Here is a 19,160-nt window from a genome sequence, read left to right as displayed (position 1 = left end):
GAGTTTTGTCTGAAGGTCAAACCTGAGTTCAGTTGATTCAGTGTAAAGGAGGCTTTGTGTTTTTAAAGGGGAAACACACAAACTGTAGTTTCACTTTGGATTTCTTTCTTCTTTTTTTTTTGCTTTCAAACCATTTTTTCGGCTTCAAAAAAAAAGATACAGAAGTAACTCCATATCACAGTGGCCAGTGGATTACAAAAACTCACAAGCTACTTTCACTATTTCACCAAACTGGATTTTTAGAAAATGAAAATCCTTCAAAAGCGGCTGGCTTGACGTCCCTCTGATTTAAATCAGCGTTGAAACAGGAGAAAACATGAAAGTCTAGAGCTGCATCTGACTTTTATCTGTGCAGTTAGTTAAAGTAGACTCTCTGTCCAATCAGCTTCCACCGTGACAGAATGATTTGGTTTTGTTCCTGCTGCTAACTACAGCATGAACACTGCTGTCACAGACCAATACCTTCACCCAGTCTTTCACTTCTATTCTATTCTACTGTGCAGTCCATGGTTCTAACATGTGATTTAACATTTACCAATTGTTTCATCACATCCTGTATATTGGTTAATGCCTATTCTATTCTATTCTAGTCTAGTCTACAGTGACAACATATAGCCTAACAGTTTTTCTATTCTATTCTATTGTAACATGTGGTATAGCTGTAATTCAATTCTATTGTAATGTAATATAACTGTTATTCTATTCTATTCTATTGTAACATGTGATGTAGCTGTTATTCTATTCTATTGTAACGTAATATAACTGTTATTCTATTCTATTCTATTCTATTCCATTCTATTCTATTGTAACATGTATTATAACTGTTATTCTATTCTATTCTATTCCATTCTATTCTATTGTAACATGTAATATAACTGTTATTCTATTCTATTCTATTGTAACATGTGATGTAGCTGTTATTCTATTCTATTGTAACATGTAATATAACTGTTATTATATTCTATTCCATTCTATTATATTGTAACATGTGATGTAGCTGTTATTCTATTGTATTGCAACATGTGATATAGGTGTTATTCTATTCTATTCTATTGTAACATGTGATGTAGCTGTTATTCTATTCTATTGTAACGTAATATAACTGTTATTCTATTCCATTCTATTCTATTGTAACATGTAATATAACTGTTATTCCATTCTATTATATTGTAACATGTGATGTAGCTGTTATTCTATTGTATTGCAACATGTGATATAGGTGTTATTCTATTCTATTCTATTATATTGTAACATGTGATGTAGCTGTTAGTCTATTCTATTCTGTTGTAACATGTGATATAACTGTTCTACTCTATACTGTTCTATTCTATTCTTACTTGATTTTGCAATTAGAACAGCCATTTACAAATTGTTTAATCACATGCTGTTTATTGGTAAAAGTCTATTCTATTCTATTCTGTTCTATTCTATTCTATTCTATTCTATTCTATTCTATTCTATTCTATTCTATTCTATTCTATTCTATTCTAGTCTGGTTCTGCCGCTCCAGCCAATCATGGAAGGAGTTGCAGTCTAATCCGGAAGTGGTTGTATGGGAGGGGAAGTGTCGTTGGTAGGATTCCCGCGAAGATTGAGACAGTTCAGCACTGTGTTAGATGATTATTGATTGAAGCAGGTATGTCTCCATATTGATTTGTATTGATAGACTGTTAGACTAATGATACATACTGGATCTAACCGCAGATGAACTGTCGTGTTGCTCCTGCAGCGCGCTGCTAGCTAGCCGCGATACGTGCCGTGCTCAAAAGTCTGAAGAGAACGAGGCACCAAACTACATTCATTAAATATGGCAGATCAATGCCTCGGCCTCCTCCAACATGTATACGTCCTAAGACACGACTTAAGACAATTTCTGAGTAAATAGGAGCCACTCTTCAATTCGGCATACATATCATCTACTAATTTATTTATTTCAATGAAATTTCAAGTTTTTAAGTGGTTCGCTGGTTATTCCAACAATTTTCTTTCACTAAAATAACGTTAACGTTAACTTACACCGCAGAGGGCGTTCGCGAAAAGCGTGAACCAGTTACTAAGGTTAAATTGTACTGGGATAAGGGCTGATTGGTGTATTATCTGGATGCCGAATTGAAGAGTGGCGCATAGCAATTCGTTAAAAGCCATAAATATTGTTACACAATGTATGTACGCGTGCCGATAAGCAAGACCATATTAAGTTGCCGCATTTTTTAATGGAGTTCGGCCTGAATTGCTCTCCATGCAAGAGAACGGCATGTATCGGGGCTAAGGGAGTAGTAGCCAGTAATGCTAGCTATTATAGGTGAGTCCAGACTTTTCAAGGACTCCTGGATAGATAAACACACGACCAAGAACCTGTTTCTGAAGGTTTTACTGCTGCATGTGATTTAACACAGAACTGCTGATGCTGGAGGAGATTAGGTAACAGCGGGGAGAGTAAAACTAGGATCAAAATAACCATACTTACACGTTCTCTCATTCTCTGCTGTTGAATGTATTAATAATTATCAAACTGAACGACTCCCTGGAATCCCCTCAGTGACCCCCGGAGGGCCCCTGGACCGCACTTTGGGAACCACTGAGCTGACCTGTCTCATGTGTTTTGACAAACTGACAACACGCTCTGTCTGTGTTGCTGTCTAGCTTTCCATCATCATCATCATCATGAGTAAGAGGAAGGTGGAAGACACTTCTCTGCCTATAGGAGAATGCATCTCACAGGTTTGAATTATTCTCTACTAACGTCTTTAATATTTTATGACTAGTTTAGCTTTTAGCTGCCATCATGACCATCTTCCATTATCACTCTCACACACTTATAATCAGCTCAATGGCTAGACTCATGACTATGCTAATAAATTATTGTATTATTGCAAGATATGTCAGTGTAGCTTCTAAGGCTGGGTATTGGCAAGGACCTCACGATACGATATGTATCACGATACATTGCGATACTCTACATGATTTACTGAAAATTTAAAGCAAGTTGTAAAAAATACAACTTGCTGTGTACCACCTGGGTAGTCTAATATGTACATCACATTATATCGATAACTCAGCGGACAAATTGAGTCAAAAGTATTTAATTCAAAGGGATTTGAGGGAAATTTAAGGACATTTTAAATCCGTTTAAAACATGAATCATTTTTTTTAATGTATTGATACAAGGGGCTGGAAAATCGATACAGTATCATGGAATTTTTTTTTTGCAATACTCAGCTTTATAGATTTTTTTTGCACAGCCCTAGTAGCTTCTTTGTAATCCGGCTGTGCAACAGTTGACGAGTTTCTCTCCAAAATGAAATATCCACCTTTTAAGAGAAGTGACACAAAATTATTGCTGACATGAAAGTAAAACTCACTTTGGGGGAAAATAAGTTATTAGCTATTTTAAGACCTTCTCCTACGAACTGTTAACATTTTGGAAGATAGAATCACTTGTAGTTTTGTACTATCTGGTGCTGAATTTCAGGTGACTTTTAAAAAAAAAAAAAAATGGATATATCCCGTCAGCGTTTTGGACTGAAACTCTTAGCTGAGTTGGTTTCATTTCCATCTCCAGGTCCAGAGGGTTTTGCGGGAGCGGCTTTGCCACCAGCAGCTGCCAGACAGAGCGGAGGGAGTGGAGGCTCAGCACAAGTACGTTTATTTTACTGATGCTGGTTAGGGAGTCCAAGATCATTTCACTTTTCACTTTTCACTTTTCACGTGTTTTGAAGTGATTCTTACTCTTCTGACTCGAACTAAATCTGTTGCTGCTGTCCCTTGGGACTTCCGTGGATAAATAATGGCTTTATTTAAAAAGAAAAAGAGTAGTGTTGTTTAACTTCAGTGCTTCATACAGGCTTTTTACATGTGTGTCTCTGTCTTGTTATGGACTGCGTTTTGATGCCGAAGAATTTGATTTCATTTGAATCAAGAGTCGGCAAAGAGTCATGATGACAATGTTGCCATAAAAATCTAAAAATAATAATAAAACAATAATAAAATGCTTGTACCACATGTGCTCAATAATAACTTGATCTTTAAAGCATTTTTAAGCAAAGTTACAAGGGCTGTAAAGGAAAAATAAATGGGGGAAAAAAAGCACATTACTAATCATCTCAGGCTTCCTAGACAGATACAGAGAGTCTGTAAATGTATGGAAAAAGAATTTGGTGATTTCTGGCTCTTGATAAATTTAGAAATTACACAAAACATTAGGAAAATAATAGGAAAATGTTGTACTGTCCTGATGTATACATCTTCTGTGATTTTAGTCTCTAATTTCCCCAAGTCAGTCAGGGAAAGATGACTGTCTGCATAAATTATACTAAAATACACCAAAATCTTTATATCAGAAATGAACATCTGGAGAAAAAGTGTGTAGTTTTGAACTGCAGGAGCGTTTTCCTGTGATGAAGGAAGACTGAAGCTCTCAGTGAGTTTGACCCAGTTCAGAGTCTGCTGAAGAACTCTGTCCCAGTTTGGAGGCTGGAGAAGCTCCAGTTCCCCGCTGACTCTAGCAGAGGAGCATTATGGGTATTGTAGTCACCAAGGACAAAGCTGAAAATAGCCCCAAACAACAGCCACATTAATGACATGTTCACATCAGAGGTGTGACCAGGTCAACTTTGCGCGAGTCCCAAGTCAGTCTCAAGTCTTGAGGCACAAGTCCATGTCTTTAATGTCAAGTCTCAAGTCTAAATGTAGAACAGCAAGTCAAGTCAGAACAAATCAAGAGTCCAGTATCAATTTAATATCTTAAAGAAAACTAAATATCTAGGACTTTTCAATGCAATATGGTTTTAATAGGATAAAAACTTGGTTAGAGCATCATGAGTTTGATTTCTATAATCAGTTTCAACTTCAATAAATTCAATCATTCCATACAAATTCAGAAAACAGAATTTAAATTCAGTCGTCTGCTGGAACAAATCTCATCACTTTCAATCTAAGTCATTTACACAAACACAAGATCTCAAGTCAAGACTTTAGAAACCTTTTCAAGTCAGAGTACAAGTCAGAGTCGAGTCCCAAGTCACCAGAACCCAAGTCAAAGCCAAGTCTCAAGTCTTCTCTTCATGCATCAAGTCAAGCCTCAAGCAATTAAAACTGGGACTCAAGTCCAAGTCATGTGACTCGAGTCTCCACCTCTGGTTCACATCATGTCACATTTACCGTAAATACAAACTGCCGACTGTTTTTTTTTTTTTTTTTTTGTAGCTCTATCTTCCACTTGGAGTCACAAACTACTTGATTTTAAATTCATAAATAAAAAAATATTTTGGATTTTGAAGTAAAACAAATGAATGCTTCCAAACTGTAGCGAGGAGGAGATCCGATTATTCCGAAATGCCATAAATGTGCTTTCTGGCCAAAGAGCATTATGGGTATTGTAGTGTAAAAAAAAACCGACCTGTGTGTTTTCAGACACCTGCTGGAGCTGCTGAGGCGGACGGCGGTTCACGGAGAGAGCAACTCGGTGCTGATCGTCGGTCCCAGAGGAGCCGGGAAAACAACGGTGCGCTAAACTCACCGCTAGAGGGGGATTATGGGTAAAATTCATAGGCCGTCTGGCTCGGTTTGAACGGTACGATTCGATACCTCTGAGGTTCAGGATCAATACAGCCAGGATACGATGTGATCGATTAAAGTTCAGCGTCAACAAAGTCTGACTGAGCAGAATTCTGTTTATTTCTGAGACTCAGATCTTTCCAGCGATGCCATTGGCTGCTAGAATGTAAACAACAATTTAGAAATGTCATTACATGGAGCTCATATCACCATTCATGTTCCTGACTCAACATATGGATCAACATATGGATTGTCACAGTTTTGTATTGATGATATATTGAATTTAGATATTTCGTCCCGTCTCTGTGTTTTATCTGTTTGTTTTCTAGTTGTATCTGTTTATCTCTTGTATTACCTTTTATTCCTATTTTTCTCATCGTCTTTCTTTCCTTCTTTACTCTCTTTTTCTTTCTCTTTTCCCCCATTTCTTTGTTTCTAACTCTATTTTGGTCTTTCTTTTTTGTCTTTCTTTCTTTCTTTCTTTCCTTTCTTTCTGTCTTTCTTTCTGCCTGCTTTTCTTTCTTTCTTTCTTTCTGTCTGTCTGCCTTTCTTTCTTTCTTCCTTCATTCCTGCCTTCCTTCCTATCTTTCTTTCTTTCTTTTGTTCTTTTGTTCTTTCTTCCTTCCTTCCTTCATTCCTGCCTTCCTTCCTTCCCATCTTTCTTTCTTTCTTTCTTTCTTCCTTCCCTTTCTTTCTTTCTTCCTTTCGTCCTTCCTTCCCATTTTTAACTATTTTCTTCATTTAACTGTGCTACTTTTACATCACCTCTGTTTGGGTTTTATTGGATGTGAAGCACTTTGTAAACATTGTTTTTTAGAAAAGTGCTATACAAATAAAGTTATTATTATGATTATTATGATGAATGTTGCTGTTTCCCTGTGCTGTGCAGCTGCTGAGCTGTGTGTTGAAGGAGCTGCTGGAGGAGACGGACCTGCAGAAGAACCTGCTGCAGGTCCATCTGAACGGTAGGAACCGACTCCAACACACACTCATACAGTTTGATCATCCTGATGAGTTTCCTGGCAGTTTAAAGTCTCACCAGGTGGTTTTGGACCTCAGAGGCTCCAGATGGCAGCGAGAGGTCACTGTCTGAAATGAAAGGACTTCAATACCCAGAAGTCCTGAGATCCTGCTCATGTTCACCGACCCGTATGAAGTGTGAAAGACTATTCAGTTTCTATGGGCAAAACAAAAAAAACATTTTCTCTGGTTGTTTATTTCTGTTCTAATAATTCATGTGAAATGTATGTGGTGTTGTTAGTCGCTCTGAACCTTTTCACGTCTGTCAAACGACTGCAGGATCATAATAACAGAATTATCTGGAAGCATCAAAATGACAACAAGTCATGTCGCATTTTGACACTTCAAAAAAAACCAAAAACATTTTAATGATCCTGCTGTTTTTTGACAGACGTGAAAAGGAAACAACAAATTATTTACACCATGTACATTTCACTTAAATTATTAGAACACAGAAAAAAACAACCACAGAAAATGTTGATTTATCATTTATCGTGGTGATTCTCAACCTTTTTCACATCAAGGATCCTACTTTAGTCCACATTAGAGCCACATTAGAACCCCGATTTGATGAGATTTTGTCTCTCGGACCCAAATCTGAGAATATTTTTATTATCAGATATGATTTTGTCCAGAATCCCATGACTGTCTGTATTGCAGGTAGAGAGATAACAGAGAAACTATGATCAGAACAGTCATTCTTCTACATTCTCTAACTGTGGTAAAAGTTTAACAAGTCATCAGTTTTTGCTGGGGGACCCCCTGGAACCCCCTCAAGGACCCCTGGCGGTCCCCGGACCCCATGTTGAGAACCACACGTTCAGCGTTTTGCACTTGTAGCGCTCTTTGCGTGGCGTGGCCTCTCTGCCGCGTCATCGCCTCTCTTATCTGCACTGACAGCAGAATGTGATTCGGACAAACGGGGAGAATCTGCAGCGTCTCTCACTTCCTGGTTTTAAGTTGATTGGATGAGAGGATTTTGAACCTCTGGCCCGGTGCGGCTGTAGTCAGGTGACTTAGTCTTGGACCCGGTCTCCCTGCAGGACTCCTGCAGACGGACGACAGGATCGCGCTGAGAGAAATCACGCGGCAGCTCCACCTGGAGAACGTCGTCGGGGACAAAGTGTTTGTAAGTGTTCTGAAGTTTTGACAGAGTCTTACTGAGAGTTCAGTTCATTGATAAATCCATAAAGTGTCTGTTTGTTTTGTGATTGGTTGCAGGGCAGTTTTGCGGAGAACCTGGCCTTCCTTCTGGAGGCGTTGAAGAAAGGTGCGTGTTCCTTATTTTGGGGTTTTCAGACAGGCAGGAGGCTCCATCCTGATCAGACTTGGGATTCATGCAGCTCCTTAAAAAGTGTTTTAAAGTTGAGTTCTCTGATTGAGTTCAAGGTGTTAAATATGGTTAAATGTAGGGCTGGGCAATATACTGATATTATATCGATATCGTGATATGAGACTAGATATCGTCTTAGATTTTGGATATCGTAATATGGTGATATGGCATAAGTGTCTTTTCTTGGTTTTAAAGGCTGCATTGCAGTAAAGTGATGTCATTTTCTGAACTTACCCGACTGTTCTAGAACAGGGAAGGAAATCCTGTCTTTGCAATTTATTTTGATCACAGCCTTGTTTTAAGAAAAGTGCTTGTGACATCTCACATGTGGCTTTGACTTAGAACTGAACATTTAGCCCACTTTGTAGAAAATACCAAGATATATATCGTGTATCGCCATTCAGCCTAAACATACAGAGATATGATTTTTGGTCCATATCGCCCAGCCCTAGTTAAATGTTGTGTTTGAGTGTTAAATACAGTTACAGGAATACTTTGCTTTACTGCTTTTCTAGTGACAGATCTCTCTCTCTCTGGATGTGGCAGATGTTTGCTCTGATATCGCTGCTGTCTTTTAGTTTTTCAGAGTTGTTCTTGTGGTGAGCCGAGACTTTTCAAACTGCACTTAAAAAAAGTCTTAAAACGTCTTAAATCTAATAATCTAGTTTGCGAAAGACTCGTCGGAAATCAGTGCAACAAGAACGTGCAAAATATGGCCCAACTCCAACTGCCAGTTCCTGTTCATGCACGCTTTGAATTGTGCTTTACAGGTTAATTATTTACCATTTAATTAGACCATTAAATTAGCAAAATTAAATGACAAAAATCTCCCAAAAACAAATATTCGTCCTATCGCCCAACCCTAAAATCTAACTTGCAGGAGCTCCTAGTTGCCCTGGACACCAGACTTCCACCTTTACCTCGGCTTCCACTTCCTACTTGGACGGACTAAGCGCACAATATGTCAGCCAATCATTTCCCTCGAAACAGCCCACTGAGCAAAAGACGTGATTTCAACGTTGCGTCTATGCTTTAGCTCTCATATAGCCCAGGATCATTACGGCTGTGTATAGAGCTATTTTAGACCAAGCAGTAAATACATTATTACAATGAATAAACATCTGTAAATCCAAGCTAAGACGTAGACATCTAATAAACTTTCACTTTTCAACCCCATTTAAACTTAATTTAACCTAGACGGCTATGGGCCATTTAGACGTGTTTTAAACGTCTAATCAACGTAAAATTGCTCAGTGGGAGCCTGCTCAGCAGTTCACAACGTTTTTGTTTGTTTGTGTTTTTTTGATTGGGAGGTTGGGAGTTGGCTTGGGCCGATATTCAATAATATTGAATATCACAATATTTCATGAATATTGCAATATTTACCACAATAGCACTACTACTACTACTACTACTACTACAAAAAACTGGGAAAAACTTTACTTTCTTTTTCTTTCTCTTTTCCCTCATGTTTGTTTCTAATTTTTTGTCTTTCTTTTTTCTTTCTTTCTCTTTCCTTCCTTCCTTCTTTCCTTGTCTTTCCTCTCTCCTGACCAAGAATCTAGGTTATTTGTGATATTTTACTGCTTTGTTTTTGTTTGTATCTTATGAAATGAGATCAGTAAGTTTTAAGTCTCTTATTAATTATCCTCTTTCTTGCCCCCATTCTCTCTCTCTCTCTCTCTCTCTCTCTCTCCCTCTCTCTCTCTCTCTCTCTCTCTCTCTCTCCCTCCCTCTCTCTCTCTCTCAGGTGATCGCAGCAGCAGTCGTCCGGTGTTGTTTGTCCTGGACGAGTTCGACCTGTTCGCTCACCATAAGAACCAGACTCTGCTGTACAACCTGCTGGACGTGTCCCAGTCGGCCCAGGCTCCGGTCGCTGTGGTCGGCCTCACCTGCAGACTGGTGAGCCTCAGCCTCACCTGCACACTGCAAAAAATGACCATCTGTCCAGTGATTTTTCTCTTGTCTCCAGACCTATCAGCTTATTTCATGATATTTTCAGTCAAATTCTCTCACTGCACTGGCAGATAATCTGCTGGTTTCAGTAAATTTCACTTGATTCATGCCAATATGACTTCTTCTTTCAAGAAATCATCATAAAACAATGAAGAAAATGTGGAAACAAGAAACTTTCTCCAAGACAATTTCACTTTTACCAAGAAAATGTCCTGAAAAAAGTTACATTCTCCTGGAAAAAAGTCACATTTGTTGAAACCGGGGAAATTATCTGCCGGTGCAGTGAGATGATTTCACAAAAAAAAAATCCTGAAATAAACTTGATGAGTCTGGAGACAGGAGAAAATAACTGAACACACTGATGACGCTGCAGACATGCTCCAGTCTGCTGCAGGACCTGTTTTCCAGCTCTGGAAAAGTTAAAGAAATCAAAACAAAAGAATGATACATACGCAGAAAGTTTTGGAAATGTGATGAAAAATCTGTTCATAATCTCGATTTCAAACAGGTTAAGAGTTTATTTGCCCGCATCAAGTTCCAAGTCCTTGATGCTCGCCTACAAAACAATAACCAAAACGGCTCCGACCTACCTGAACTCCCTCATTCAGGTCTACGCTCCCTCCCGCTCACTACGCTCTGCCAAGGAGCGGCGCCTGGTGCTGCCACCACAGCAAGGCCCTAAGTCTCTAGCCAGACTCTTCTTCTGTGGTTCCCCGGTGGTGGAACGAGTTGCCAAACTCCATTCGATCCGCAGAGTCCCTCTCAATCCTTAAGAAAAGGCTAAAGACCCAGCTCTTTAGCGAATACCTCCTTTCATAAAAAAAAAAAAAAAAAAAAAAATTTGATGCACTCTATGCATTACCTCATAGCACTGCCTTGTAGCACCTTTGTCCTGTTGGACCAGAACTTAGCTCTATAGCACTTACTCTCGTTGTTCTCTCCTATCTAGAAACTTGCTTGTGTTGTATGCAAATCTCATGTGTAAGTCGCTTTGGATAAAAGCGTCTGCCAAATGTGAAATTGTAAATTGTTTATCGTCAAACTTCGCTGCTGGTACTGACTTTTTGAAGAAATGAGCCAAATAACAAAATTAGGATTGAAAACTAAAACTGATCACAAATGCCTCACATGGGAGTTGTAGGCCAAAACCAGACCCGGGACATTTTGTTAATTATTAATTACATATTACATAAACTAATTCATATTTATGTGCATGTGTTACAGTCACAGATTTCATTTTCCTTTCTTTTTCCTTTTGGTCGGTGGTTTCCCCCCGCAGGACGTCCTGGAGCTGCTGGAGAAGCGGGTTAAATCTCGGTTCTCGCACCGTCAGATCCACCTGCTGAGCGGCCTGACGTTCCCTCAGTACCTGGACCGGGTCCGGACCCAGCTCAGCCTGCCGGACGGCTTCCCCGACGCCCGGTTCAGCCGGGACTGGAACACCGGCGTCCAGGTGAGCCGAGGAACCGATAGATCCGGGTGAATCCTGTTTACTGTGGGATTTAAAGCAGAAGTGGAGACTTCACATCCGTCTCCATTTTGGACCGAGTTTAGTCTCTCATGCGAGTCACAGTGCTAAAAATATCACAGTTTGTCACATGACTTGGATTCGAGTCCCAGTTTTAACTGCTTGAGTCTTGACTTAATGCATGAAGAGAAGACCTGAGACTTGACTTGACTTGGGTTCTAGTAGCTTGAGACTTGACTTTGACTTGGGGTCTAGTAACTTGGGACTTGACTTGGGTTCTGGTGACTTGGAACTTAACTTTGACTTGTGTTCTAGTAGCTTGGGATTTGACTTGATGCATGAAGAGAAGACTTGAGACTTGACTTGACTTGGGTTCTGGTGACTTGGGACTTGACTCTGACTTGTACTCTGATGACTTGAAAAGGTTTCTAAAGTCTTGACTTGAGATCTTGTGTTTGTGTAAATGACTCAGATTGAAAGTGATGAGATTTGTTCCAGCAGACGACTGAATTTAAATTCTGTTTTCTGAATTTGTATGGAATGATTGAATTTATTGAAGTTGAAACTGATTATAGAAATCAAACTCATGATGCTCTTACCAAGTTTTTATCCTATTAAAACCATATTGCATTGAAAAGTCCTAGATATGTAGTTTTCTTTAAGATATTAAATTGATACTGGACTCTTGATTTGTTCTGACTTGACTTGATTTGTTGAGACTTGTGCCTCAAGACTGAATAAAACGTAAGGATCTTTAGGGTTCCTGGTCAGATTGGAGGCTTCACCTGTCTCTCTCTCTCTCCTCAGACTCTGTGTGGCGACAGGTCGGTGGAGGAGGTTTTGCGACGACACTTCAACTCCAGCACAGACTTCCGCTCGCTGCAGCTGCTGCTGGTACTGAGCGGCTTGTTTTGATCATGCAGACACAGCAGCTAACAGAAGAGAACATTAACCTAACATTTCATGTAACATCTGTGTTTTGGTGGACGCTTTTCCAAAAAAAAAAAAAATTTTGCAACAGCTAAAAACAAGCAGACACATTCAGACATTAATATATTTCTTATGTTGTTGCATTTTGTACTTGTATTAACCTATATATAATAAAGCTATTAATTCCCTATTTAAATGGATCCCAGGTAGGCTTGGGCGATATCCAAAATATAAATTTGGATAAAAATGAATATGAAAATTAATAAAAAAACAAAAAAAAAAATTAATATTGCGATACTGTCCCGCCAAAATATCGGGACAGTATATTTTGGCGGATAGTATCACGATACTAAAAAAACCCTGAAAATAATAAATGAAACTGTCCCACCAAAATATCGTGCTATACAATATTATCGCCAGCATTTTCATTTTTTTTCCCCAGGTTTTTTTTTGGGAATGTTTCTAATTGTATTTCCTGTGTGTTCCTCCTGCAGATGCTGGCGGTGAGTCGCGTCTCGGCAGCGCACCCTGCTGTCAGAGCTGCGGACCTGCAGGAGGCCAGCCGGCTCTGCTGCGCCGACTCCAAAGCCAACATCCTGCACGGTAAACTGGAGGAAACACCGGTCTGTACGGACCGGTCAGGCTAGAGAACGACAGAAACCTGACAAAGGACACCAAGATCTGCTACGACAAAGAATATAGATCTAGGCTGTTTATAAGTGAAATGTCAGTGATTCTCAACCTTTTTCATACCCAGGACCGCAAATCCTACACATTAGGGTCAATGACCCCCTTTTGATGAGATTTTGTCTCTCGGACCCAAATCTGAGACTATTTTTTATTGTCAGATGTGATTTTGTCCAGAATCCCATGACTGTCTGTGTTGTAGGTAGAGAGATAACAGAGAAACTATGATCAAAACAGTCATTCTTCTACATTCTATAAGTGTGTTAACTTAAATAATTATAAAAATTAGATTATAAAATTATAAAAAATTAAATAATACTGAAGTTTAACAATTCATCCATTTTCTGGGGACCCCCTGGAACCTCCTCAAGGACCCCTGGTGGTCCCCGGACCCAACGTTGAGAACCACTGCTTTAAGTTATCAATGAAGCGTCAGCTGTACGGTAAACTGTGACATCACTTAATGTAACTTTGTTAGATCAATAATCGACTCTACTGAGACGAGCTGATCCTCATGGAAAAGTAACGACAGTAATCCACAACAATGTTTAGATAGATATTAAAATACAAATATCATAGAAAGACTGTAAAGCCCTGTAGGAATGCTGTAGTACTCTAGAGGATATGAAAAAAAAGATTACCAAGTCAAGTCCAAGTCATTAATGTCAAGTCTCAAGTCTAAATGTAGAACAGCAAGTCAAGTCAGAACAAATCAAGAGTCCAGTATCAATTTAATATCTTAAAGAAAGCTAAATATCTAGGACTTTTCAATGCAATATGGTTTTAATAGGATAAAAACTTGGTAAGAGCATCATGAGTTTGATTTCTATAATCAGTTTCAACTTCAATAGATTCAATCATTCCATACAAATTCAGAAAACAGAATTTAAATTCAGTCGTCTGCTGGAACAAATCTCATCACTTTCAATCTGAGTCATTTACACAAACACAAGATCTCAAGTCAAGACTTTAGAAACCTTTTCAAGTCATCAGAGTACAAGTCAGAGTCGAGTCCCAAGTCACCAGAACCCAAGTCAAAGTCTCAAGTTGTTGAAACTGGGACTCGAGTCCAAGTCATGTTACTTGAGTCTCCACCTCTGCTACCATTTCTAAAAAGTGACACCTGGTATAAATGATGTGACTCTCTAAAGACCAGGAGGTGAATTAGACTCTCTAGATGTTAGAAGTATAAAACGATGGACTTTCTTCCAGCTTGTCTCAGATTTCTGGCGTTCTGGAACAGAAGAGTTCAGTTTCTTTTCTCCTCTGCAGGTCTGTCCATCCTGGAGCTCTGCCTGATCATCGCCATGAAACACCTGAACGACATCTATGACGGAGAGCCGTTCAACCTGCAGATGGTTCACAACGGTGAGACCCGACACTTCGCTTCAGGAAGCTTTTATTTGAACACAGAAAATTAGAAAAACACCCGAAATTATGCTGAACAAAAATAGAAATGCAACAATTTTAAAGATTTGACTTGCTTACACTTCAGATCAGAAAACTGAAAGAAACTCTGGGCAAAGTAGAAACGCTCAGTAACAGGTTGTGCATAAAATGTGAGAGAAATGAGCTTTACTGTGGAAAAATGATGGGATATTTTATTTTAAGTCATGAAACTAAAATGGGACTAAAACTTCACATGTTGCATTGATATTTTTGTTCAGTAGATACAAAATTTGTTCTAACATCTGATCTTGTTTCCCCTCAGAGTTTAAGAAGTTCCTGCAGAGGAAATCTCACTCCATCTACAACTTTGACCAGCCGGTCGTCATGAAGGTCAGAGTTCATTCACTGACTTAAACTGACTTTTCCCAGTTTGTTATGTTACGTTTTCCTTTCTAATTCGATGTATTGTACATAATTATATAATTTTGATGCCAAAATGAAATATTCAGCAATTGAGAAAAAAGTGATTTATATCACTGTAATAAAACAAATTTGGGGACTTTTTAATAGAATATAAAAAAGTAGCCTTCTAGTTAGAGAAACAGGTTTGTAACCAGCAGGTTTGTATTAAACTGGTTTTACTGGGAACCAGTAAATCCCAGTGAGTGTGAAGCAGAGGAGAAATTAAGCTTTTTAAATGAGAAATAACTTTTTTTTTTTTAATCTTTTTGCTGATGTTGCTGGACTTAGCGTTCACCTGTGATCTGTTGATTTCTAGAAATGTTCTAAATGAACAGAGCGTCTCTTTCCGGTAAACAGCACATTTCTGTTTCTGACTCATCCTGCACTCGGGGGGGCGGAGCCAAACATTTCATCCAATCAAATTTTGATAACCGTTGGAATTGGAACGCTTCACCTGAAACTCTTTTCCCAGACGGAGCGAAGGAGGCTGAGAATATTCCTCCATAACCACCTCCTCCATATCTCATTAATATTCAAATAAGCCCCTCCCACTGACGCCTCCCGCCCTAACCCCCCCCCCCCCCCCAGGCGTTCGAGCACCTGCAGCAGCTGGAGCTGGTCCGGCCCGTCGACGGCTTTGCAGCTAAAACCCAGAGGGAGTACCAGCTGATGAGGCTGATGCTGGACCACAGCCAGGTCATGGAGGCCCTGCAGAAATACCCACAATGCCCCACCGACGTCAAGCAGTGGGCCATGTCGGCGTTCGGCTAAGGTGTTTTTTTGAAGATCCCAGTGATGTATATAAGGAATTTTCTTTTTTTGTAATGTACTTTTTCCAATAAACTATGAATGTAAACAAGAGAAAAATCCCTTGAAAGTATTTGATTTTTTAGAATTAGAGTAGAGCACCCAATTTCATTAATCTTAATCTCTGACCCTCTTAAAATGAAAGATTTCACCAGGATTTCTTGACATAGTAAAAATATGAAGCCTATACGTTTAATTTTACTAATGTCATGTCTTATCCCAAAACCAATTGTCAATGCTGATTATGAGTCTTGAATTTCACATTAAAAGTCATTGAATTGGTGTTAGAACCCATTCTGCCCTCTGCTTTCTATTCTGTTTGGTGCTGCTTCACCTGCTGACTGCTGCCATCTACTGGTGGATTTAACACTCAGCATTACCTTGTACAGAAGTATGCAGAGGAGTGACCAAGTCAACTTTGCTCGAGTCCCACGTCAGTCTCAAGTCTTGAGGCACAAGCCTCAAATCAAATCCCAAGTCTAAATGTAGATTACCAAGTCAAGTCCAAGTCATTAAAGTCTCAAGTCTAAATGTCAAGTCAGAACAAATCAAGAGTCCAGTATCAATTTAATATCTTCAAGAAAACTAAATATCTAGGACTTCTCAATGCAATATGGTTTTAACAGGATAAAAACTTGGTAAGAGCATCATGAGTTTGATTTCTATAATCAGTTTCAACAATAAATTCAATCATTCCATACAAATTCAGAAAACAGAATTTAAATTCAGTCGTCTGCTCGAACAAATCTCATCACTTTCAATCTGAGTCATTTACACAAACACAAGATCTCAAGTCAAGACTTTAGAAACCTTTTCAAGTCATCAGAGTACAAGTCAAGGTCAAGTCCCCAAGTCACCAGAACCCAAGTCAAGTCAAGTCTTGAGTCATCAGAACCCAAGTCAAGTCTCAAGCAATTAAAACTGTGACTTGAGTCTGACTTGAGTCCAAGTCATGTGACTCGAGTCCCCACCTCTGCTCTTAACTCTAACTTTGTCCAATGCTAAAGTCTACTGAGTTTCAGGTGATTCTCATAATTGTGTTCAGTGTCTGAGTTCAGGCTAATCTTTGGTTTAGGGTTACATAATTCGTAGAAATGCAGCAAATAGATGAGTGACACTTTGTTCAGCATCTACTTCAATGCTTATTTAAGGTACCATCCACAAAAGCTGCTCTTTATCAGACTGACTTTTATCTTCAGTGCATTATATAAACATTGGAGGAAGCCTATCAGCCTTTATCGCTTTTAAAAATGTCCGGCAAATGCCTGCTTTTTCACAATAACAACCTAAAAGCCAGTTTCAGAGGAAATTCCTCTTTAAAGTGGTCTTATCTGCAATGAAAGCGGTCAAATCTGTCTGTTCTGCTTGCAGTGCAGTAAGTGACTGTTTCAGGGACACACAGCAAAATCATATTTACCAAAACACAGGATCTGATAAAACCGTTTCTTGTGCTGGTTTTGGATGAACCGCAATGACACCTACAGCAGCCTGGATGTTTAGAGGGAAGGGGAACCGGTGGGAGCAGGTACATGGGAAATAAGCAAAACCATAGGCTGCAAAATGAAACGTCTCTCTGTCTAAAAACTGAAATTAAAATCTTCAATAAGTCATGACGAACTTTGGAGTCAGAAAACACAGGAATGATAGATGATAGATGTTTTCTTGGAGTCTCATATCTTTGTTGTTCATGTGTCCAAATGAAGAGTTTCCTTCCAATATGAGATATCTACTGACTGAAAAAAGAGAGATCTACTCTTGCAAAATGATTCAAGCAGGTTGTGGTACTTTTTAAAGGATAGCAGGTAACTTAAGTCTTCGGTGTCTTTGGTCTTTGGAGAAATTGGTGACATTTTTACCTGGCTCCTCTAGATTTTAAGGATACTGAATGATGAACTTTGGGTAATATTTGTTTTCATAAATGGATTTACAGCATTTTGGATTGAAAGGTTTGGGTGAATACAATTTCAATGGATCTCGGGTGCATTTCCACTGAGATCTATTGCGTTTTCGCTCTATTTGCATACAATCCCATCAGGAAGGACGCAGGTTACCTCCAGGTGTGAAGGGATCCGCCATCCCAAGAGGGACGACGCATTCAGTTGAGGTTCAATAAAAGAAAACATCAGCATTCACAATCTAAAAACACATTTATTTACATCACGTGGATCACTTCAGCTGATAAAAACCATGGCCGGCTGGTATTAGCCGAGCGTCTCCGAGCCACAGCGCTGATCAGGGATCAGGTTTGTCTTCCAGGTGATCGTGAGTTCAGGGTTGCTACACTTTTTCCACGATGATAATGTGATACTTTATTGATCCCTGTTGGGGAATTCTCTTTTCTCTTGCCTTCTGGGACTTTTTAAATCATCATTTAACATCTGGAATGGCTTTTGTCATATTTTAAACAGGGTTCTTACACATTTTCCATCTTGAAATTCCAGCCCTTAGTTTCTTTAATCAATTTCACCATTTTTGTTCGTGTTCAATATGATATATGCTGATAGTAGCATGGTCAGCGAGGCCATATCACCCTAAAGCTGAAGATTACTCTTCACAGCAACAAACATCACATGTGAAATGACAGCTACATAACATATGTAGTCACATGTGAATCAGGGTTAAAAAAACAATACTTTTCCATTATTTTTGAGACTTTTTTTTTTTTAACACAATTCACAAACTTTCAATACCGGGAAAAAGCGTAACCCTGTGAGTGACATCACCATTGGGGGCCCTCTTGGCAGATCCCGGATCAGCGCTGCAACTCCGAGCGCCTTGAGAAATGTGGGGTCAAAAATGCTTGTAGTGTTTTTGCGTTGCAATTTCAGCCTCGGCAACCTGACCATCTTGTGAGTTGATCACAGCGGCTGACAAGACAGTCTTGGTGGTGAGGTCAGTGGAGCTCAGTGTTTCCTCTAGAATTCTTGGCATCGGCGGGAAAAAGTAGGAGATCGAGACGCTGGAATCCATGTTTACTCTCAGACCCATTCCAAATATCGAAGAGAAAGCGGAGTATCGCTGCCTTGGTGTATTGGAGTAAAACCATTCCAAATATCAGTTTCAATACCTCGGGGATGTTTATATTATGTTATACGGAATAACTGTAATTGTCCGAAACTCTAAAAGGAGCTTCGAGGAACCTTTGGGGGTTCTTCAAACTGCAACCGTCAGGGGACCCAAGAAGGCTCCTTGCGGAACACCTTTACAGGGCTAAACCTTCTTCACAGCATTCTTTAGGGATAGGGATTATTTCTGATGAGGAACCCTTAAGTGATCCCTTGGTTCCCTTTGGATTTTAGTGTTTTTAGCATGTTCATTACCCATTTTAGTTCATTTTTGTATGGTGAAGGACCATTTTTGCGCAGCGGGGCGGGGAACCACTGCTGAATCTGAGTAAAATCAAAAGTATCAATGAATGTAGAGGAAACACTGAAGTTCGACACGCACTTATAAAGACTCAGCTCTGAGAGTATATAGTGATACAGGTATTTATGTTCTCATGTCTGTACAGATCCTAGACTGCTTAAGTAGTGGGGCAACAGGACACAATGT

General features: G+C 39.3%; 1 protein-coding gene across 2 annotated transcripts; it reads left to right on the top strand.

Moving 5' to 3' along the window:
• The first annotated feature begins 1,529 nt into the window (after positions 1–1,529).
• orc4 (origin recognition complex, subunit 4) lies at positions 1,530–15,616 on the top strand. Of its 2 annotated transcripts, none has more exons than XM_071514205.1 (14): positions 1,530–1,547; positions 2,644–2,721; positions 3,563–3,639; positions 5,413–5,503; positions 6,446–6,521; positions 7,620–7,705; positions 7,798–7,846; positions 9,660–9,811; positions 11,145–11,318; positions 12,141–12,227; positions 12,758–12,866; positions 14,223–14,318; positions 14,662–14,729; positions 15,390–15,616. In XM_071514205.1, exons 2-14 carry the CDS (start codon positions 2,665–2,667, stop codon positions 15,570–15,572), a joined length of 1,305 nt encoding a protein of 434 aa, XP_071370306.1. In that variant the 5' UTR covers positions 1,530–1,547; positions 2,644–2,664; the 3' UTR covers positions 15,573–15,616. The 2 variants fall into 2 exon arrangements, with proteins under 2 accessions (XP_071370306.1, XP_071370305.1); XM_071514204.1 differs by lacking the exon at positions 1,530–1,547 and adding an exon at positions 1,553–1,636.
• The last annotated feature ends 3,544 nt before the right edge of the window (positions 15,617–19,160 follow it).

This window comes from Centroberyx affinis, unplaced genomic scaffold (assembly GCF_046629955.1).
Source record: "Centroberyx affinis isolate AG114_WGS23_722 - 3 ecotype Tasmania unplaced genomic scaffold, CSIRO-AGI_Caff_v1 ptg008241l_1, whole genome shotgun sequence".
NCBI classification, from domain to species: domain Eukaryota; kingdom Metazoa; phylum Chordata; class Actinopteri; order Beryciformes; family Berycidae; genus Centroberyx; species Centroberyx affinis.
The sequence above is the reverse complement of the archived record's forward strand: the minus strand, read 5'-3'. Positions and strand labels throughout refer to the sequence as shown.

Bases quoted from the DNA above. Each gene is read 5' to 3' on its own strand.
- orc4 (XM_071514205.1), top strand. From the start codon at position 2,665: ATGAGTAAGAGGAAGGTGGAAGACACTTCTCTGCCTATAGGAGAATGC. The intron at 3,640-5,412 runs GTACGTTTATTT...GTGTGTTTTCAG, and splicing joins GGAGTGGAGGCTCAGCACAA to ACACCTGCTGGAGCTGCTGA. The intron at 12,867-14,222 runs GTAAACTGGAGG...TCTCCTCTGCAG, and splicing joins CAAAGCCAACATCCTGCACG to GTCTGTCCATCCTGGAGCTC.